The 19,281-nt window shown below is 32.3% G+C and overlaps 1 protein-coding gene across 4 annotated transcripts in view; it reads left to right on the forward strand.

Moving 5' to 3' along the window:
* The window catches only part of LOC105199537 (opsin, ultraviolet-sensitive), a 713,170-nt gene that overhangs the window by 264,523 nt on the left and 429,366 nt on the right, over positions 1-19,281 (forward strand). For all 4 annotated transcript variants that reach the window (XR_005574669.1, XM_039448693.1, XM_039448692.1 and 1 more), the window contains one exon: positions 2,350-2,731. Coding sequence is in view for 3 of the 4 variants with exons in the window: in XM_039448693.1 (XP_039304627.1) it covers positions 2,350-2,731 (382 nt within the window). In the remaining variant the exon portion in view is untranslated. The remainder of the gene's footprint in view (positions 1-2,349; positions 2,732-19,281) is intronic.

Genomic DNA, 19,281 nt, shown 5'->3' on the forward strand with positions numbered 1-19,281 from the left:
ACACACACACACGCACGCACGCACGCACGCACGCACGCACGCACGCACGCACGCACGCACGCACGCACGCACGCACGCACACACACACACACACACACACACACACACACACACACACACACACACACACACGATGTGCGAAATCCGACCAGCAACCTCCCCGTGGTGCACATCGGGTAATGCTAATGCTGACGGTAACTGACCAAAATGCATACATAACTTTGATACATCCTAACTCCTCAAAAAAAAATCGTACGAACCTCTTTTTTTTTCAATTTGCAGCGAAAAGTCCAAATTTTACGATGATTATTGTGACATTTGCGAAAAAAATTTGTCCTACTCCGTGGAGTGCGTCAAACTTTGCAAATGTTCGGAGATAAAACATGTCTTTACTTTTAAAAAGACGGCGGAAGGAGGAAAGAAGAAATTCAAAATTGGCCAAATGCATCTTAAAGTAGAGACTTTAAGCTTTAAAATAAAAAAAAATTTTTTCATGTACGATAATTTTTAACGAAGTTACGATTATTTGAAGTTGTGCGAAATTTTGATATAAATGAGTGTTGCGATAATTTTGTTGCCCAGTGTATATCTTATGTTAGACAGACTCGCCGATTATTAAAAACTAGAATCTCCGAACATAAAAATGACATCCAAATAAACACAGGCAATTACTCGGTTATTTCGCAGCATAAGATGCATCACAGTTATTACTTTAATTGGGATAATGTTATTTCAATTAGATTCTTAATACGAAAAGGTTCCTCAATAGAAAATTAATTTCTGAAATGTTGTTCATGTTTATCAAACTGCAGAACAACCACTTAAATACAGACAAATACGGAATTTTTATATAATGGTTATCTAGCGCTTTTGAATAATTTTAAAAACCGAGGTTAACGATACAAGTCTATAAGTTTTGAAGCATGACCGCATGATTCTAACAACATTTTATAGGATAACAATTATATATTTTTGTTTACCATTAGGCGTAAGCCGACTCATTTCTGCGTGCTCATTACAGTTCGGTCCTTCGAACTGACAAGTCACTACGTTGAAGTATGATTGTTATAAGTTGAATAATTCGTATAATTTAAGTGAAACACATATGTGGTTTTTGACAATGTGCGGGCTTCTCTGGTGAGTAATTCTACGGTGAAAAAACGGCGGATAAATTTTAATAAGATAATAAAACTCAACGTTAATGTTCAATACAATGGTCGGAAATTATCTTCCTATAAGGAAAGTGATCATTGGCGTAACAACCAGATGTAAACTGTTTTTGGGTTCTAATCGATAAATTGCCCTGCCAGAGAGCATTTAGCATAAGAATACTTATATAACTGCGTTTAAGAAAGAAGGAATTGTAGCTGAAAATAACTCGAAGCTGAGTCGAAATGTATTATATTTTATGTTAAGATAACAAACCTTTATAATATGCATCAACAACTGCAATTACTCTTATTAGCTTATTTAAACTCAATCAATTAAAGCTAAAAGTTCATATTTTCACGTGGTATAAACGAATAAATTAAAAAAAAATTTTGCTGCGGGTGCTACACCGTAAAAACCCTTAAAATTGTCATTTTTTACTTCTTTTACATAATTTTTCTTAAAATTGTGACGTGATAGCCAAATTCCGACAATGAATTTGTGTTCAGGACGCAAAAATCTATAAAAAAATCATCTAATCTTATTATATTTGCAAAATGTTGTAGGCTAATGTTATATCATTTAAAAACATATTGAAGTTTTCCAAGCAAGGCTAAAGTTGCAAAATTATAACATTCTATATGTTTCTCAGAATTATGTATGAATATTTGTAAAATTTGTTACTATTTTCAAAGTTGAATTTTTGTTCTAATGACAATGCAACAAATACTAATCGTTATTTGCCATATTTTGACGTTTAAGAACTAGTTTTGACTATCATCAGAGACTGCCATCAAAGTTAGTCTTTTTAGTGTAAACCAGAAAAAATACCATGGTATCCTATAAAATACCACGGTATTTATATACTTATAACATTTTATATACGATATTAATCGTATATAAAATGATATAAGTATATGAATCGCATAAACTGTTTGAATCAATGAGTATCTTAAATAAATCAATATGGCGTCTTTATACTGGATTATTAGCCCAGTGATCTTATGTTATACTTTTTATTATGCATTTCATGCATATGCGATGGGTTTTACTCTCTTCTATTCCATATTATTCTACTTTTCTCCATATGTACATTTTATTTATATAATACAAAAGAAGTATTATTAATATTGCTTAATGATAAAACATTACATTAATGATGTGATATATATTTATATGTATAAAACTTTATATCCTTAGTACTATAGCCCGTCCACTTGAAGGAAAGCTATCTCGTGGTCAAGTGATGCTCTTTATCGTACTTATCTGGACATATACGATTCCTTGGACTTTGATGCCTCTAATGCACGTCTGGGGACGATTTGTGCCTGAAGGTTTTTTAACGAGCTGCTCATTTGACTATTTAACGGAGACACCAGAAATACAATACTTCGTAGCCACAATATTCACCTTTTCTTATTGCATACCAATGGTTATCATCATATATTATTATAGTCAAATTGTCAGCCATGTTGTTAATCATGAGAAAGCTCTTCGTGAACAAGCAAAGAAGATGAATGTTGAAAGTTTGAGAAGCAATACCAATACAAATGCTCAAACTGCGGAAATACGTATAGCTAAGGTATTCAGCACATAAGTCAAAATATTTTTCAGTAAATTTATTAATTATAGATCAGTAAAATGCCTCACCCTGCATAGAATAAGTCAAACGTTAGTAATATATGTATTAGTAGTTTGCTAGTATATAGATTTAAATAGAATATTACGAGGGACGATCTAAAAGTAAGGTTACAAAGCCTGCAGTGAAGAGGGAACGTTTTATTTAGAAAAACCAATGTATCTACATTGAATTATATCACTAACATTATTTTTTGACATAGTCGTCATAGCTGTTTAAGCATTTGTCGCTTTGTAAGATGAGGTTAAAAATTCCATTCTTATAAAATTTAGACCCTTGCTCTTTCAGTCAAGTTTTTGCAAAGTCTCTCTCCTCCTTGTTCGAAGTGAATCGTTGACTTCTTAAATGCTCCTTGAAGTGAGATAACAGGTGAAAATTACTGGAGTGAGTTCCGGGCTGTAGAGAGGGTGGTCGATAATGTCCCAGCAAATCAGAACGCTGTTGAAGCAGTTTTGCTGGGACGTCATCGACGATCCTCACTACAGACCGCACCTCGCTCCAAGTGACTTTCACCTGTTCTCTCACTTCAAGGAGCACTTAGAAGGCCAACAATTCACTTTGAACAAAGAAGGGAAAGACTTCGCAAAAACTTGACTAAAAGAGCAAGGGTCCAAATTTTATGAGAATGGAATTTTTAACCTCATCTTACAAAGCGACAAATGCTTAAACAGCTATGACAACGAAGTAAAAAAAATGTTAGTAATATAATTCAATGTAGATACATTATTTTTTTTAAATAAAACGTTTTCTCTTCGCTGCAGACTTTGTAACCTTACTTTTGGATCGCCCTTCGTATAACAAATTGATATCAATTGCATCTACGTAAAATTCATGTTCTGTCAGAACAGCCTGCTAATATAATTTAACAGTAGATTAGCAAGAAATAAACAAAATTATTTTATAAATATTTAGATCAAATCTGTTTAATAAAGAAGCGTTCTATCATCACTTGTAAGCTCAGAAGGCAAATGTTGTTATTTATTATAATTTTAACGTCAAATGACATCTATGACTACATTTTATGATTAAAATGTTTTAGTTTACTATCTACTACTAGGATACATTATAATTATATTGCTATATCACGGAATATATCAGTTATATTACAATATTACTGTAATATTACTGTAATATTGTAATATAACTGATATATTCCGTGATATAGCAATATAAACTACAAATTGCTATGAATTAATATGAAAATCTTATTGAAGTGTTACATTACGATATCACAATGTAATATAATGTAATACAATGTAAAGTAATATAATATAACATAACCTAATATAATATAACCGGACAATATAACATAACATAATGTTATTAATATTATAACATAAAAATATAACATAACATAATATAATATAATTCAAATAAAACAAGACGAGCTAAGGAAACGTGCTGGGTGTTGTGCGCCAAAAACAAACAAATGCCAAATAAATGTAAACGTTTTGACCTTTAATCAACGGTTTTTTTCAGTGCAAGAACTTAGATTCTATAACAACAAGCATTATAAATTACATTAAGATTACAAATCTTATCACAAATTAACGCATTAAATTAGTTGACAAATAAAAAACTCTTACCGAATATGAGAATGCGACATCCGCTTACAAAATTCGTGATATGTCGGGAACGCCATAGTCTAAATGATAATCTCGAGGACCGTGAATAGATATCGTTTTCGGAACGTGATGTGATAAAAACAGAACAATATACAACATAAAGAGAATAAGTAAAGACTAAGAGGGGAACAACTACAAATAATTTAGAAACAAAAAGTGTCGAAAGTCAATTTATAAAAATAAACAGAACGAGAACAAAAAGTAATGAAAAGTAGAAAGATGTACAAGTCAAGTAATAAAATTGTAAAAGAAAAAAAAACTAAAGAACACGAGTAATAAATATAATAAAATGAAATCTGTACAAGTCAAAGTCATAAAATTGTAAAAAAAATGTGAATGGTGAAAAAATTGTAAAAATATTAGTATATGTCATACTTATGTGTTTCGAAAATTACATCTCGTAAGAGGTTAATAAGAATGTCACAATACGAGTGAGAAACGAAAGCGAAAGATAAATGTCAGAAACAGAAGGATAGGAGTGGAGAGAAGGACAGGATAAGACGTTAAGGAGGAGAAATGCGTTCGAGAATCGGAAGATACGCATCAGGGAGAAGTTCGGTATTGCTCTGTTTGTTGAGTTTTTTTGATTGTTTTTTGATATGCAACATTTCAGGTATTGATCTTTTTACAAAAGATGGTTCTTTATCTAAAATTTCTACGTTTTCCCGATCAAAATCGTGGTTATTCTCGATACAATGCTGTAACGTTATGCTCCTCCACCGCACCGCCACTCCGGTCTAAACGCCGAACACAACGCGTAAGACTGAACACGTGCATACGCTCGGCTAATCTTGCCGCGATCACGTGCTACCATGCATGCCACGCGCCGCGTTCGGCAAGCGTTTCCACTCCGGCCGGCCCAACCGCGCGCGCTGATTGGTGCGTCCGACCGCGCAGACCAATATATAAGTCGGCAGTGGGCAGCCAAAGTCAGATCACTCCGAGCCACCGATCTCGCACATACTCCTCTCCTACGCCGGGTATCCTCGACGCTTCCTAGCTTGGGTATTCTTAAACACCTTCTCGGGAACGGGCATTCTTGTTCCAACTATCTCACGGCGGGCATACTCGTCGTTCCTAACGGCTGGGAATACTCGGCCAATCCCATCCACCGTCCGCGACGAGCATACTCGTCGTTTCCGCGGCTGGGTATTTTCGGCCAATAGGAACCATCCGTCCCGCACGTCCGTTCTCGGGGATTCTCGAGACCAACTCCGTCGTCGGGGATATTTGACGCCGTTCTCCGCCTCAATCCGTAAACCTACCCCCACGGGGTGACAACACCCCGCGGGGTAAGACCACTTAGGTCTCTAACGTCAACTACCCTCGCGTATCGCGGAACTGTCCGCTGCACCGCGCGTCGTCGATTCCGCAATCGCGACCAGGCGTCCCGCGGGCCAATCACGGCCCGTTTAACCGCACTTTAATTTCGCCGTTTCACAGCAACTCCGATTATTAACTCCGAGCGCATAGCGCATAATACGAGTCCGTCCGTTAGTTTTCTTTACTTATCCGGATCCATTCTTTTGTTTAAATATTAATTTGTGTAGTGAATTATATTTTGTCCGGCCCAACCAATGTCGTTCATTTACTTTGCGCGGGTCCGATCGTTGTTTAACCGAGCACTCCGATTATTAACTCCGAGCGCATAGCGCATAATATGAGTCCGTCCGTTAGTTTTCTTTAGTTATCCGAATCCGTTCTTTTGTTTAAACATTAGTTTGCGTAGTGAATTATGTTTTTGTCCGGCCCGCTCAATTGTCGTTCATTTACTTTACGCGGGTCCAACCGTTGTTTAATCGAGCACTCCGTTGGTTTATTATTATTTGTGTATTCAAACTATATTTGACAAATATATTTGCACGTTTGTATTTTTGTACCCAAAACACGGAGTTATTATTACTGAAAACCCTGGCACCCGGCGGGTACATCCGAGTAGCCTATCCCGATATTCCGCCGCACCGAAAAGTACCAGCGTTGCATGTTTTGAAATAACCGAGGGAGAACAAGCTTTTCTAATATCTACTTTGTGTTTAGAGACTCTCGTTTTTAACTGACGTTTTGTCTGTTCCACGTAAGAAGACTCGCAATCTCTACAACTGATTTTATAAACTACGTCGTTACACGATAGTCGATCAATATGGTCTTTAGCTGTGGTTATAAACTTATTAAGTTTATATGGAATTGAAAAAGCTACATTGCAGTCATACTTACTAAGGAACGACAAAAATTTCTCAGATATCTTGATGTAAAGAATCGTGAAATACCTTGTCGCATTCTTATTCGCTCTCTCACTGTCATTTTTATGAAAAAGATATTTTGTAAGCGGATGTCGCATTCTCATTTTCGGTAAGAGTTTTTTATTTGTCAACTAATTTAATGCGTTAATTTGTGATGAGATTTGTAATCCTAATGTAATTTATAATGCTTGTTGTTATAGAATCTAAGTTCTTGTACTGAAGAAGACCGTTGATTAAAGGTCGAAACGTTTACATTTATTTGGCATTTGTTTGTTTTTGGCGCACAACACCCAGCACGGCTCCTTAGCTCGTCTTGTTTTATTTGAATTATTATTTATAAGAGCCTTGGAATTGTATTTGTTTCTAATTTTATAATATAATATAATGTAATATAATATAAATATTCTATTTTGATTAGCTGTCAATTAGGTAATCACAACGCCATGTTGTTTCCTTACTTTTTTAAATAATTATAAGAAAGATAAAATGTGCAATTCAACTATTGAGGGAGAAACGCGAGATTGGATAGACGTTTAATAGACATCTATTCGACCGTCTGAAGTAAATCTATAGACGCATTTAGATAATTATCAAAATGTTTTCTTTTAAATCTTTAATATACAGGACTAACAGACATGTCTATTAGACGTGTACAAGATGTTTCATAAACGTGTGCACTAGAAAAGGGACATATATTTCATACATTTCTCATCTACGTATTTAATTAATTAGATGCATTCAGTACTACTGCTTGAAACATTTTTTGCAATAAAAAATATTCTAAAAATTTCCGGAAATTTTCAAACGGTCACCCATCCAAATCGTGACCCCGTGAACCATGCGTAACTTTTGTGATCGCTGCGAATTGATCCCTCGTGATGACCTGTAAACACTTTGTGCTTATAATTGTATATAACTGATAGATCAGATTAAAATATGTCATCAAAAAGATAAAAGATATATAATTAAAACATTTTTATTTTTACTTTATTTAATTTTAAGAAAACGTTTTTTTAACGTTAAAATAAATGCTTTTTTATATAAAAAGGAGACTATACTCATAATAACATTTGTGCAAACGTTTTTGAAAAAATTTTTAAAAACTTTTCTGAAATAATTTTAGAAATATTAACAAAAATTTGTTACTAATTATTTTAATATTTACAAAACATTTTCTGTAAACCTTAAAAGAAAATTTCTTTAGCGTTTAGTAAATGTTTTCTACAAATCATATTTTTTTTGTTTTTATTTAAAAAAACGTTTTTATTAAAAAAAATTATTTTTATTTAAAAAAACATTTTTTTAAGATAAAATAAACGTTTTTTTAATAAAAAAAGGAGGACTATACTCATTATTTTTAATGTTTTCAAAAATGTTTTTTAAATCTTTTTAAAAACATTTTTTATATATTTTTTTCTTGCTTGGATTTTTGTGAAAATCTGTAAAAAACTATAACTTTACAAGTGTTTATACAAATAATATAATTTAATTATGTATGTTTCATTGTTTGATAACATATATGGACCTGATCTATCAGTGAAATATATGTGTTAACACAAAATGTTTACAGATAGTCCTAATAATTCTCGAAACGCAACTATAATTGACTCTCTGTCCTATGTTGTGTGAATATTAGGTTCTTTTATGTCTAATAACACAATAATACAAAATCACATGCTGTCTAAATTTAATATCTCTAAACGTTACTTTAGACGTAGATGTCTCCGACGTCTTATAGACGTCTATCCGATCTCGCATTTCTCCCTGGGTACAGTTACAGTTTCTGTAGTGTAAACATAATGGTAATAATTCATGCATTATAAAGCTATAATATTTATGAGTTAAGGGGACATACTATATATACCCAGGAGGCTAAAAAATGGCAATTTCCTGGAATTTTTTTTTTGAAACTGTTGGAATTGTTAAAGTGTGGTTTTTTTTTAGTTAAAAATATACATTTTGAAGAAACTTTATAATTTCTTTTTATTAATGAATTGCGCAAAATGTCGGAGATATGATGTCGTAAAGAGGCAGCGTTGAAAAAATCTTCTAAAACGGTACTAGGTGTACCTTCGCCAAAAATCAACTAAAACAAAAAATATTCATGGAATGTTAAAATATATAATAACATTTTTAGCGTATCGTAGACAATTTCAAAAATGTCAATTTTTGACAAAATGACGGGCGTTTAAATTTAACGTTGCAATTTTTAAGACAAAATCCGTTTGATCCTTTACCCCTCCCAAAGAACTATGAGTCCTAAAAAAATCTCTATGATATGCGATAGATAATTATGTGTATAATAGCAACTATAAATTTCAAGCAAATCGGTTTAGTGGTTGTCGAGATATTTCTGGTACATTTTGAAAAATGTTGTTTCGAAAAAAACGCGTTTAAATATTCAACATATGTTTTTAATAATAGAACATGAAATTTTTTAACTTACATAGAGTCGCCAATTCCAGGCCCATAATAAAAGTCCTCTGCAGTAAATGCAAAGCACATATCGTCTAAATTTTGTTGTCGGCAACGTATTTGCGCTTCTTTCGTCTGTTCCTGCGCACGTATCTCCGCTTGCGTTATGCGGCGATCATCTTCGCGCGCAGCGGGCGCGATTGGTGTGCATTCGGTCCGAGAGAAATGCCCATAATGTTCATTATTCGTAATATTGAAGTTATACCATCGTTGAATATGCAAGCAGCTATGTATGCAGCAGTTTCTATTGTAATAGCAACGCTGTGCATTGTTTTTGAGGCTGTTTTCCAAATTATGTTGTTAAAATTTTTATTGCTTTTGTAAGTATAGCCACCAACACAGCGCTTCAATAATGCATCTTTACTGAGATATTAGACACAAAACCGAAGGGACGGGCTGTGGTCCAACCATAATATCTCAACGGCGCGCCAATGTGCTATCAGGGCTATATCTTCGTCATTTTTCGGAATTGTGACTTAAAATTTTCATCAGACATTCCCGAAATATTAAACATTATAAATATGTAATAATCAAAAAATCGATTTTTTTACTTTCCTGGGTGTATATGTCCCTTTAAGCATTCTACTAATGTAAATATTTAAAATTATGTATAAATTTTATCTGATTAAGCCTAACTTTCATGGAAAAATATCTTCAGAAAAAAGAATGGTAAATGTTCACCACAGGGGAGCATCCTCTGACGACCGTGACCTTGACCTTGTTATCAATGGGAAGGTACTGACAATTTGTAACAAATCAAACAAAATTTTGAAAAATTTTTGAAAAATCAATTACACTTAAACATTAACAAAAATATTTTATAAACTTGTTTTCAATGCAAATTTCGATTATAAAAAAAAATAAAAATAACGTACGTCTTGATAGTCTACATCTCGATAGCCTACGTCTCTTTAGCGCATTTTTTACTTCATGGGTTATTGGGACGTGCGCTAAAGAGACGTGAGCTATCGAGACGTGCTCTATAGAGACATGGGCTATTGAGACGTGCGCTATAGAGACGTGGGCTCTCGAGACGTGCGCTATAGAGACGTGGGCTATAGAGACGTAGGCTATCGAGACGTGCGTTATTGACCAGATGTGCGTTTTTCTTCGTGGGTTATCGGCACGTGTGCTATAGATACATGAATTATTTTAAATTTGACGTGTGCTACTGAGACGTGTGTGATCGGGCAGGTGTGTGTTTTACTTCGTGGACATGTGCTAAAGAAACGTGAGTTATCGGAAATTATTTTAAATTTGACATGTGCTATCGGGACGTGCGTATTTTACAACATACGTTATCAAGTAGGTGTGCATTTTAATTTGTGCGTTATTGGGCAGCTGCGCATTCTATTTCGTGCGTTATCGGGACGTGTGCTAAAGAGACCTGGGTTATCGGGAATTATTTTAAATTTGACATGTGCTATCGGGACGTGGGCTATTGCACCGTGCGCTATCGGATCCCGGCCAATGGAGACAAGATAGGAAAGCACGAAATGATAATCACCAAGCGCATCCACCATCTTGCCTCATGGAATATTATTAAAGGCGTTGGTGATATCCAAGGATACCGCCAACGCCACCTCCCCGTCCCCCGTGATAGACTCCGAGAGAAATTGCACTTGTGGAATTGCATCTACCGTAGATCTTGCCTCTCAGAAGTCATACTAGCCGGGGGACAAATTGGTACTTTCCCGGGACAGGTGCTGAATGATGTGGTTCGCGATGATACGCTCAAATATCTTGCCCGTATCATCCAGCATGCACAAAGATCTATATGCGGAGGGACACTCCGCTGGCTTGCCCTCCTTTTTGAGGAGGACAAGCCTGACCCTCTTCCACCTCCTGGGAAATGTTTCTTCCCGGAGGTACTTTGTGTACAGGCCACGAAATGCCTCCCCCACGATAGGGGTCGCCCGGGCCCAGACTTTGGCGTAAATTCCGTCCGACCTGGGCGCCCTCGTTCTAAAATGATGCCGCGGCCATTGCATCGTTGGAGATCCCTAGCTCCTCTCTCGTTCTCTACCGCTCTTCTTCGCCCTCCCTCACTCTCCCTCCCTCTCTATCGTTTTCTTACGTTTTCTACCGCTGTCCTTTGCCCTCTACCTCTTTCTCTCTCTCTCCCCCTCTATTGCTCTCCCTCACTTTCTACCGTTCGCCCTTACTTTCTTTCGCTTTCCCCCACTCTCTCTCGTTTTCTACCACTCTTCTTCGCCCTCCCTCGCTCTCCTTCACTCTCCCTCCCACTCTATCGCTTTCCTACGCTCTCCTACGCTTTTTACCGTTCTTTCTCGCTCTCTACCGCTCTCCTTCGTCCTCTACTGCTCTCTCTCGCCCTCTTCTGTTCTCCCTCGCTTTCTATCGTTCGTCTTTGCTTTTTTTCGCTCTCCCCCGCTCTCTCTTCTTCTCTACCGCTCTCCTTTGCCCTCCCCCGCTCTCCTTCACTCTCCGTCCTTCTCTATTGCTTTCCTACGCTCTCCACCGCTCTTCCTCGCTCTCTACCGCTTTTCTTTGCCCTTTACCGCTTTTTCTTGCCCTTTACTGCTCTCCCTCGCTTTTTACCGTTCGCCCTTGCTTTTTTTGCTCTCCCTCGCTCTTTCTTGTTCTTTGCCGTTTTTTTCCCCCACACTCGCTCTCCTTCACTCTCCCTCCCTCTCTATCGCTTTTCTACGCTCTCTACCACTTTTCTTTGCTCTTTCTTGTTCTTCATCGCTCTCCGCTCTTCCACGCCCTTATCCCTTGCTCTTTATCACTCTCCCTTGCTTTCTTTTTCGCCGTCTGCTCTCCTCCGCTCTCTATTGCTCTCCCTCGCTCTCTACCGCACTTTTTTGTTCTTTCTTTTTCCTTGAGTCCAGATAATTACTTTTGCGACTGTTTACAAAATATATACATTTTCTTTTGTGTCTATATAACTTTACTATGTCTATGATATATTATTACTGTAACAAAATATTTAGCAAAAATTCGTAAGATATCACATATCGTTTTGTGATTTGTTCATGATTTCTTAAAATAGACCAGTAGAGGTATCTCTACTACATAATTTTAGCATAGACTTCCAAGCATATAAGATTATTAGATTTCAATAACAACTAAACCGATCAAGTTTAAGTAATTTGAAACAATAGCTTGGATAAAATGGCATTATAAAAGTTTTCTTATTTTTTCTTTTTGTACCGTACGTGTAGTTTTTATTTATACAGATAGAAAAACTCACTTAAAAAAATATTAAAAATGTAAAAAGACCCCTAAGTATATTTTTTTGTAATATTATTAATGTAACAAAATTCTTAGCAAAAATTTGTGAAATCCACCTAAAAAACAATTAAAAATTAAAAAAAACCGTTAAATATATTTTTTTGCAATATATTATTGAGGTAAAAAAATTCTTTGCAAAAATTCGTGAAATCCGCCTAAAAAAGACATTAAAAATGTAAAAAAAGCGTTAACTATATTTTTTTGCAATATATTATTAAGGTAACAAAATTCTTTGCAAAAACTCATGAAATCCGATGGTCAATCGCAACGTGGTCAAAAGATTCCCATCCCATCGGTAATAAATATCCTTTGAATATTTTTTATTTCACTTCTTTTTGATGGTATTATATTTGATTTTATTTATCGCAATTTTAGTTTGGTTTAATTTGGTTTTTTATTTAAAAAAATATACTTGACGCTTTTTTTACATTTTTAATGTTTTTTTTAGGCGGATTTCACGAATTTTTGCAAAGAATTTTGTTACCTTAATAATATATTGTAAAAAAATATACTTAACGCTTTTTTTACATTTTTAATGTCTTTTTTAGGTATATTTATTCTGTACATAAAATATTTTTTGAAAAAATATTACTTTTCTTTGACTTAACAATAATATTATTTTTTCCAATAATCTTATTGTTTTCTCTAACTAATATTTTTTCTTCAAACATTTTTATAATGTTGAACATGTAACAATATTTTATACAAATATTTTTTACTTTCAATATCTTTCATTAAAATACTAATTTATATCTAATTATACGAGATATAAGAAACGTGAAGTATTAATCAAGTATATACCTAAAAAATGTTATTTTTATTTATTTCTGATATCTTTTTAACATTCTGTATTCTAACAAGAGATTTAGATTTTAGAACATTAAACAGATATCACAATTAAATTGATATTAAAGAAAATATATTTTGGTTTTTATATTAGTACTCATTTTTATAAGCTTTATATGCGTTTTTAGTGGAAACTTGAATATGATAAAGCGATGTAATGTACAAAGTTTAAATAATGTTATTCAGTCAAAAAATATGACTAATGCAACAAAACAATCCAATTTTTATTGAATAAAATAATCTTTGTATCAAATACTATTATTTTCAATGAAACAAATATACTACCACTCAAAACTTTGGCACAATTTAATTATTTTACATAAAATTATATTTTTTTCACAGATACCATTATTTTATTGAAAATATCGATATTTATAAGCATTAATATTTTCAATAAATAATATTTGTATTCATAAGTATCGATATTTTAAGTAAAATAATTGTAATTGTAAGAAAAATATAAATTTTATTTAAAAATTATACTGCACTCCAAATTTTTGAACAGTAATGCATAGATCAAACAAACATATATACTGTAAAAATGTAAAGAAACGTTTTTCTCTGTATATCTTTATATTGAATTCCATTTGATAGAAAAATATTAAGTGTTACTTTTTGTTTCAGAATTAACTAATAAAGTTGTTGATACATAAATTGCATAAAAAAGAATAATCTGAAATGTTAGATTCACGCTCAAGTTCTAATGCTAATAGGGATGACACAAAATGTGCATATTGTGCTTTGCTGCTCTGGAGAACAGGACGACGCCAAAAAGTTGTGCAAAATGATGATGAATCATTTAATTATAGTAATAAGATCAAAAAACCTATACAAATTGGTGACATTTTGTGTGCTCGATGTCGACTAATTATCTATAGGAAGAAAACGAGAGATAAAGAGGATGATATACAATCTCTATCAACATCAACAGTTCTTCAACCATTTGCAAATGTTCTTGAATTTCCGGAAGCTGACAATAAAAAAACTACTAAATGTTTATCAATTAAAAAAATACAACCTGAAACTTTATCATTTTCATTACAATTATCTATCAGCCGCTTACAATCATTGTTGGCTCAAAATCATCTAGTAATGATCCAACATTTGTTCCTCGATTAAATGAAAAAGAAACTGAAGTTCTAGAAATACCTTTTCAGCGAGTTGTAGCGTTGCATAAGTACTGTTTTCTTTGCAGTTCCTCAACGGAAATCATTAATGTGCCATTTTAAAGCCCGAATACAAGTCTTTCAAAAAAAAAGAATTTTTATTCCTAAGGGAAATCGGTGTTGTTCTACACACATCATATAAAAAGAGTTTTCAAGGACGAATTAAATAATATAAAAATACATTTAAATCTCAGTACAATAGAAGTATCAGATTTTATGAATTTTGTCAACCAGTTGTCTGACAACTGTAATCATGAATTAAAAAATGCAGTTGGAGTTGGTTCTTTATCTGATGAACGCTTAAAAACATTCACTGATCTTACATGGAAAAATTTTAATAAATTATGTGGCATGATGACATCAATGAGAAATTCAAAAACTCGAACTGTTTTGCAAGCTTTAGTAGTTTTTTTTATATTCAAATTAAGAATTGATAGTTTAAACAATGTGATTAAAGCTGTTCCTGGACTCGATTATGCGCAACAAGTCTCTGATTACTGTGAAAAAGTCATGAATATTCATTTGAAAAAGATATTTTATCAAATTAATTTGGCTATTCCAGTTTATCTCGCAAAGAACTCATCAATAATCAAACATCCGAGATAACTAAAAAGCTATATATAAGCTGAATGATCAATTGGTACTAATATTTGATGACACATATGTTCGTCATGAAAAAAGTACCAACAATAATTATCAACAAAAATCATACTTTAGACTCTAAACAGAAAAAACTACTATTGTGTAAACTATTTACTACTTGCACAACGAATGGTTATATTGTTGAAATGGTAGAACCTTTTTATGCTACTAAAAACATTGCGAAAATAATGAAAGTACTGCTAAATAATCACAATGGTCAAAAAATTATGAAAGCAGGTAATATTTGTGTAGTTGATAAAGAGTTTCGAGATGTCGTGAAACATCTAGAAGAACGAGGCTATAAAGTGTTTATGCTTTAAAAGGAAAACGGATAATCGAGTCCAGCTTTAAAAGGAAAACGAGCACAATTAAAAACTGAAGAATCAAATGACTCTTGGTGGGTTACTAAAATCCGTTGGGTTCTTGAAGGAATTCATGGGATTCTTGGGCAGAAGTACCAACTTTTTCACCACACTTTGGATAATAAACTCCTTCCAAAAATTTGGCTATTTTTCAGAATCGCTTATTTTTTAAACAATACTTTCGGAAAGAGACTACAATCTGATTTTGAAGCTTCGAATGAAATTATGCAGCAAATGAAGTCTTGACGAAATCTAGAAAATTTGTTGTCTGAAGAAGTAGAAACAGAACATTGAAACCAACAAATAACTCAATTTTAGCAATTGACATTAGCCAATTTACTGGATTTTCCTGAAATAACGGAAAGAGATTTGAAAATTCTTTTCACTGAATCATACCAATTATCACAAACGGTATCCCACGTAATAGAAATGATGAATGAGTCAGGAAAAATCATTTTGTATTATCTGAAAGCATCAGAAAATCAAAATAACGCAATAATAAAAATTCTTGTGAAATCCAGACATATAAATAGCAAAACTTACATATGTTACATTGATTACATTTGTCATTCTGTAAGCTACTCTGGTATACAACGTTATATATGTGTTTGTCCTAATGGTAAATGCACAGTTGGATCTTGTTCTCACATTGCTGCAATGATATACTATTCATCCCATGCTCGATACCTATCGAAAATAATAAAGGCAAAATTCTATCTAATATGTACACTGCAGAAGAAGTACTTAACAACGATAGCGATGAGAATTAAACATGTTTATTTGTTTTAAAAATAAATAAATGTCATTAATTGTGGATCAAACTAACTGCTTTTCGATCTAGTGATTTATGAAATAAAAACCTTATGTTACAGAATTATAAAAATTGAAAACTTTAACTATCACTAATTTCAAATTGTGATCAGCAAAACATTTCAGTATAGAATTTTATAGACAAATAAAACGTTAAAGAACTAATAAAAACAATTTACCTACTTATTTTTCCTTAAACTAACAGAAAAATGTTATTCTAAATTTTTCTATTATAGCCCATCATTTGATGAAAAAAAATCTGATAAAAATATATGTTGTAGGTATTGGAAACAGAGATCATATGTAATTTTTTCAAGGTGGTCAATTAACGCAATCAGAGTGGAAAAAATGTTTAGAAGTTGCTTTCATTTTTATATAATTGAAATTTGCTTCGAAAATAAATGTATAAAATATTTTTATTAATGTCTAACAAGCAAGCCTACCCAAGTGTTACACTCCATTTTAATGAGCTTTGAATATGTTGTATTCTAGGTCAAAATTGGAGACACATATTTTTTTATATGAGCCCATACGCACTTTTAGGGGGTGAAACACTCCTTTGAAAAAATCGATTTTTTTCTTTTGAAGCGTATATCGTCGAAAATATAAGAGATAGAGAAAAATGTTTTAAATGAAAGTTGTATGGCTTGAAAAGTACTTTATAAAAGTGATAAAAGTAATTTTTTTTTAATTTTTTTGTATACTTTTTCCTACCACATATCTACTTTTTCCAAAATTTTTATTTTTTTTATACGCAAAATAAAGATTATTTTATTACAAATTCAACGATATAAGATAAAGTTATGTTCCAATATTTCCATGTTCCCAAAATATTTAAAAACCTCTCTATATGCATGGTCTGCGCACCCGTTCGTGCGCTACGGAAGTGTCCCCCTCCGATTTTGACGAGTCTTTAATATGTTGAGGTACAGATAAAAATATGGAACACCTATTTTTATATACGAGTTTATATGGCTATCAAAATAGTGAAACACGCTCTTGAAATAAATCGATTTTTTAATTTCTGAGGTTGAAACGGTAAAAGATATAAAAAAAAGTTTTAAGTAAAAGTTTTATAAATTTTAATGTATTTTATAATTGCTCAGATTTTTCTGAAATGTCATTTTTCTCGGAATTCCCCTCCACTTCTAAATTTCTGCAAAATTTAAAATTTATCTTATATTAAAACTTATAGCATATTTAACAACACATTTAAACATGTATGATAAAGTTATAGTCCAAAAACACATTTTTTTAGAAATAAACTAAAAATATCTATATCGCTATACACGCGCCCCATCTAGATCCGTTTTATGGCATCTATTGTTAATATTTTTTTTTATTTGATTGACTATAAGACTTTTTTGTATTATTATATTTTTATATGCTTTTTTAGGTTTAATTTTATTGTTTATTTATTTTTTTTTATTTTCTGATTTATTATCTATTTATTTTTTTATTGTTGAAAATCTGTACAATAATAAAGACGCCCAAAATTTGTGGTGTCTAAAAATGTATATGCTTTGATTTTGTACACCAAGCACATTTAAAAACTGTTATATTATGACAGGAGTCACAAATAGGATCACAGGGATATACAATAGGAAAACTTTTAAAACAAAAATTTACAGGTTTCTCACATTTAGGAGATTTCTCTTTAATGTCCCATTCTTGTACCATGCATATCTAAAAAGATTTACAAATCTGAGAGATGAAAATTTATTATGAATAAGAGATTGAATTTTTAAAATATTATTTCTGATATACAAATTTATATCATAATTATTATAATATAATACAATTATATCTGAAAAATGTTTAAATAAATTTTTCCACGGTCTAAATGTATAAACATCTAATGGCTGATAAATAAATAAATAAACAAATAAAATAAAAAAATAAAAAATAAATAACTAAATAAAAAAAATAAATCTTTTTTTTATCTGAAAAAATCCATGTTAAATCGATAGTCGCAGTCCCTCAAAGTTTATTGTTGACGCTTTTCCGTAATGCTGATTGGTTCTCTTGATGTGCTTACTTTGCGAGCTGCTGTCATCGCGGAGATTATGTTTTGACAGTTAGTAGACATAACTGTTACATACATCACGGGGTTAATGGTGTAATAATAATGTGTTGGTTCTGTTTCCTGCGTCGATGAAGACTTTTCTTTTCCGTTTGGACGACTTCACGATTATTTTAGATAAGTCTTATTAAACGTTTATGTTTATGGTTATAATATCATTATAAAGAATTGATACTTTGTGTTATATTTCATTTTCAGCAATTTTGTTTAATATTATTACAATATTGCTATTAAAATGTTATTAAGAAAAAAGTAATGAAATAATGTAAAAAGGAAGAAAGGAAGGAGGTTGAATCGAAGGAGTGTAAAATAGTAATAAAACAGAAAAGAGAAAGGAATTATAGAAAGTGGAGAAGGTAAAGATTTAAGAAATTAAGAATGTAATTGAATACGCTTTGAAAGTTTTTTTTTTAATAACGAGTGAATATTATATATTTTGCAATTTTCTGTTATTAAAATAAAATTTTCATTAATCCTTTCTAGACTGTAGGTACACATGTGTACCATCACTTATAAAAACCGTCTTGAAATGGTTAGTTGAACATTATCTCTTTCAGTAAAAAGTTTAAAAAATGTGCGACGAAGATAAAGTAAAGAAGAGGAATGAATACTTGTTTAATATTATTATAATATTGCTATTAAAATGTTATTAAAAGAAGAGTAATGAAATAATGTAAAAAGGAAGGAAAGAAGGCGGTTGAATCGAAGGAGTGTAAAATGATAATAAAATAGAAAGAAGAAATGAATTAAAAAAAGCGGAGAAGGTAAAAATTTAAGAAATTAAAAATGTAATTGAACATGTGTTTGAAAGTTTTTTTTTAATAACGGGTGAATATCATATAATATTTATAATTTTCTGTTATTAAAATAAAATTTTTTTTAAGGATGTTCTGGTTATACAATCCCAGACAAAAGTTGCTTAAATTTGAGCGTCTGCGATATAACAACGTGACTGCAACCAAAGGGAAACTTGTAATTAGCAAGTA

This window comes from Solenopsis invicta, chromosome 4, assembly GCF_016802725.1.
Source record: "Solenopsis invicta isolate M01_SB chromosome 4, UNIL_Sinv_3.0, whole genome shotgun sequence".
NCBI classification, from domain to species: Eukaryota; Metazoa; Arthropoda; class Insecta; order Hymenoptera; family Formicidae; genus Solenopsis; species Solenopsis invicta.